This window comes from Plectropomus leopardus, unplaced genomic scaffold (genome assembly GCF_008729295.1).
Source record: "Plectropomus leopardus isolate mb unplaced genomic scaffold, YSFRI_Pleo_2.0 unplaced_scaffold6777, whole genome shotgun sequence".
Classification (NCBI taxonomy): Eukaryota; Metazoa; Chordata; class Actinopteri; order Perciformes; family Serranidae; genus Plectropomus; species Plectropomus leopardus.
In genome coordinates, this window is record NW_024674577.1 from 1 (window position 1) to 3,697 (window position 3,697).

The 3,697-nt window shown below is 40.4% G+C and overlaps 1 protein-coding gene across 1 annotated transcript; it reads left to right on the forward strand.

Annotated features, from left to right (window-relative positions):
* Nucleotides 1-2,032: 2,032 nt before the first annotated feature.
* LOC121939941 (protocadherin-10-like) lies at nucleotides 2,033-3,694 on the forward strand (the record flags this gene model as incomplete). The annotated part of the gene is made up of 1 exon (XM_042482847.1): nucleotides 2,033-3,694. A coding segment is annotated over exon 1 (1,662 nt), but the record flags the coding sequence as incomplete, so codon positions are not given.
* Nucleotides 3,695-3,697: the final 3 nt, after the last annotated feature.

Genomic DNA, 3,697 nt, shown 5'->3' on the forward strand with positions numbered 1-3,697 from the left:
CCCAGAATGAGTATAGGATCTACTATAGTCCCTGGCAGCCATGCGAACACACTAGTGCTCCCTGACAGGAGGAGGGCATCTGGGGAGGTAAGGAAAACATAAATGCAGACTGTGTTGTTACTAACTGCTATTTTCTTAAACATATAAACTGTGGACACCTGGTTAATGTTTTGCACAGCATGGCACTGGATTTGTTGGCTTCCCTGGTTTCCCCTGGCAACTTTACACTTTGCCCTTGTAAGGATTCACTTGTACTTTGTCAATACCTTCAGTGTCTTCATCTGGGAAAAAGGAGATTTGATATTAGGTTAATATTCTTCAGGTTTTCTCAGGCAATGATATGTGAAGTGTTTGGAGCCAATTTATTTTGCAGCGGTAACTTGTTTGACTTATTTGGGGTTTTATGTTGATTTGCTAATTTGTCAAATTGTACCCTCTTACAGCTCTCTTCCATTCCCACATTGCTTTAAAATATATAACTGCAGACAAGCAAATGATAGCGGAATTAAGAGTGATTAGTGCCTGTGTGTGCGCTCTTCGTCTGTACCCCTTAACTGAGCCAAGTTATGATGAGAAAGTAAGCTATGCCATCCCATAGAATCTCAAGCGTAGTATGCCAGTGAAAAACCTAAAGTTTACTGAGCTGAAAATGTGCGACAGTGCCTTAATCAAAAAGGTGTGCAGAACTGCAAAACGCAAATCATGATACATGTTTTGTGGTGCCTAGTGTGAAGGCATGTTTTGATTGAGAGTAAATATTGTTTAAATTTATTTTCAAACTGAAAATAGAAACGCAATCACGAAATTACAGGGTATAGGAGGTTGCTTTCACTGGCCATGGTGCTGATTTTCTGTGGGTGATTTCTAAGACAGTCAAAAGTAACAAGGCTTTTTGAGAATATCCCAGCCATGAGAATGGACTAGAGCTCTCTGGCAGGACGAGGACATCTGGAGAGGTAAGGTGTTATTTGTGGGAGCCCTGACTTGTTTCAGCTGGCAGTGCTATTCATTTGGTCTTGTATTATTGGTATTGTCCCTCACCGACTGCATGTACTGGATGTGCAGTACTGCTTGTTGGGTATCATAATATTGTTGTGTGAATTAGGACAGTTATATGGTACTCTGGGTTTTCAGCTGCAATTTTAATCACAGTGTAGGCACTTTTAAACTTAGTTGTTGCAACACTTGCTGTTACAGCTTTGGGTTGATGCACATGGTCTCTCATTTGTCAGTTTTTGGTATCCTTCTTTTTCACTTTATTCTGAAAAACACATACTAGTAATCTATTATAATCAAAGACGAGTTTGCATAGTGTCAAACATTCTACACTGTCACATAGACCTTAATGTGATTTGAGGTTTCTGGGCTTCAGTAATACAGTATGATATAAAGTCACACTTGTGACAGAATCGAGTTTTAATTGGCTTGATTTGCTGCCCATTGTGCTGAAACGTTTTGCTTTGGTGTTCTGATACCCGTTAATATAGTAAGAAATGTCAAACTATTTTTGTGTTGAATGTACTTGCATCATACTTTTTGTTTGTAAATGTCAAACGAGTAAAATTTAAAGTTATTTAATGGATGCATCACAAATTTTGAAGGACTTGATGTTTCCATCTTCATTTTGAGGAATATATGGCTTGCTTGTTAAATCACTTTGAGGAGGCATCTTCTCACCTGATACTTACACCAACGTTAATAAACTTACAAGGTGCCGTTGTGCTATTAACACCAGCTGCAGAAACTCTGATTTCCTTGCAGTGAGCAATGACATCGCATGGTGTCAGTGTGTTTGGAAAATAACGGCTTTAACTTGTCGTCACTGCATTTTTGGTTCCACCTCTTAACAGCCCTCTCAGTTCGATGCTGGCTGAATGTCTTTGCGGCTTGCTGGTGCCTTTGTAAACATCGTGTCGTGTATTGTAGCATTTTCGAAACAGAGTGAACATATGCATACCCGGACATGTTTGATTAATCGCTTATAACGCGGTTTTTAATCCCGTAAGGAATCGATAACATATTTGTTTAAATCATGGAACAAAGAGGATCCGCGGCAAAAAGGACGAGAAGACGGTGGGTCGGCTGCGTGGTTGTTGTGCTATTGTGGAGCGTGGCCTCGGCGCAGTTAAGATATTCCATCTCCGAAGAGGTAAAAGAAGGAACTTTGGTCGGGAATATAGCGAAGGATTTGGGATTGGATAAAAGCACACTTAAAGACAGGAAATATCGGATTGTTTCTAGTGCTATGGAACCTCTTTTCCGTGTGGATCAGAATGACGGCATCCTGTATGTGAGCAAAAAGATTGACAGAGAAGAGGTGTGCGAGCGCAGCAGTACCTGTTTCATAAATCTAAAAACGGTTCTGGAAAATCCACTTGAGGTACACTATGTTGGAGTGGAAGTCCTGGATATAAATGACCATTCTCCCAGTTTCCCAGAGAAAGAGAAAATGTTGGAGATTTCGGAGTCTGTGTTGCCTGGAGTACGTATTCCGTTAAAAGCATCACGAGATCCAGACGGTGGCCCTTTCACTGTTCAGCAGTATAAACTCAGCCCCAATGACCACTTTCGTTTAGAAGTTAAGGATAAGGGAGAAGACGGTAAAATACCTATATTGATTGTGCAGAAACCTTTGGATAGGGAGGCAGCGGGAAGCCATTCATTAGTGCTGACCGCATCGGACGGAGGGAAACCACCGAAATCTGGCGAAATGAATATTATAGTAAATGTTTTAGATGTTAATGATAACACACCTGTTTTCTCTAATGGTGTTTATTCTGTTACGCTATCTGAAAACGCTCCAGCAGGTACAACAGTCATACAAGTAAATGCAACTGATTTAGATGAAGGACCAAACGGAGAAGTAGTTTATTCGTTCAGCAACAGTGTGAGTCATAGACTACTAACGCTTTTTGATATTAATCCATCAACAGGGGAGATCACTGTGAAAGGCTTCATAGATTATGAAGAGAAAGACAAATACGAGATTGAAATTCAAGCATCAGATAAAGGTCTGGCTCCTCTGGCGACACAAAAAAGCGTCATTATTAAGATAGTTGACGTGAATGATAATGCACCTGAGATTGAAGTTACCTCATTTTCGAGCTCAATTCCTGAAGACTCCAGACCTGGAACTACAGTTGCTCTTATTAGTGTAAATGACTTGGACTCTGGTCTCAATGGAAAAGTTATTTGCGCTGTAAATGAAAACGTTCCTTTCGCTTTGTCACCATCTTTACAAGACCATATGTACTCATTGGTGACTAAAGCCCCTTTGGATAGAGAAAAAAAGTCACAATATATTCTAACAGTAGTTGCAAAAGACGCTGGCCAGCCGTCATTGTCATCTGAAAAGACTATAAGCGTCGTAGTATCCGATGTGAATGACAACAGTCCAGAGTTTTCACTGAGTCCCTACACTTTCTATGTTACTGAAGCTAATGAACCAGGAGTCTCTGTGTTTTCTGTAAAAGCTTTTGATCGTGACGAAAATAAAAATGCAGACATTTCCTATCATATTATCCGAGATGGAAGCGATGATAATAAAGTGACCTCGTTTCTCAACATAAACTCTGAAACCGGGGATATTTTGGCGCTGAAAAGTTTCGACTTTGAAACTCTGAAAACTTTCCAGTTCCAAGTTGTCGCCGCAGATTCTGGAACTCCGTCACTAAGCAACAACGTCACAGTGAACGTG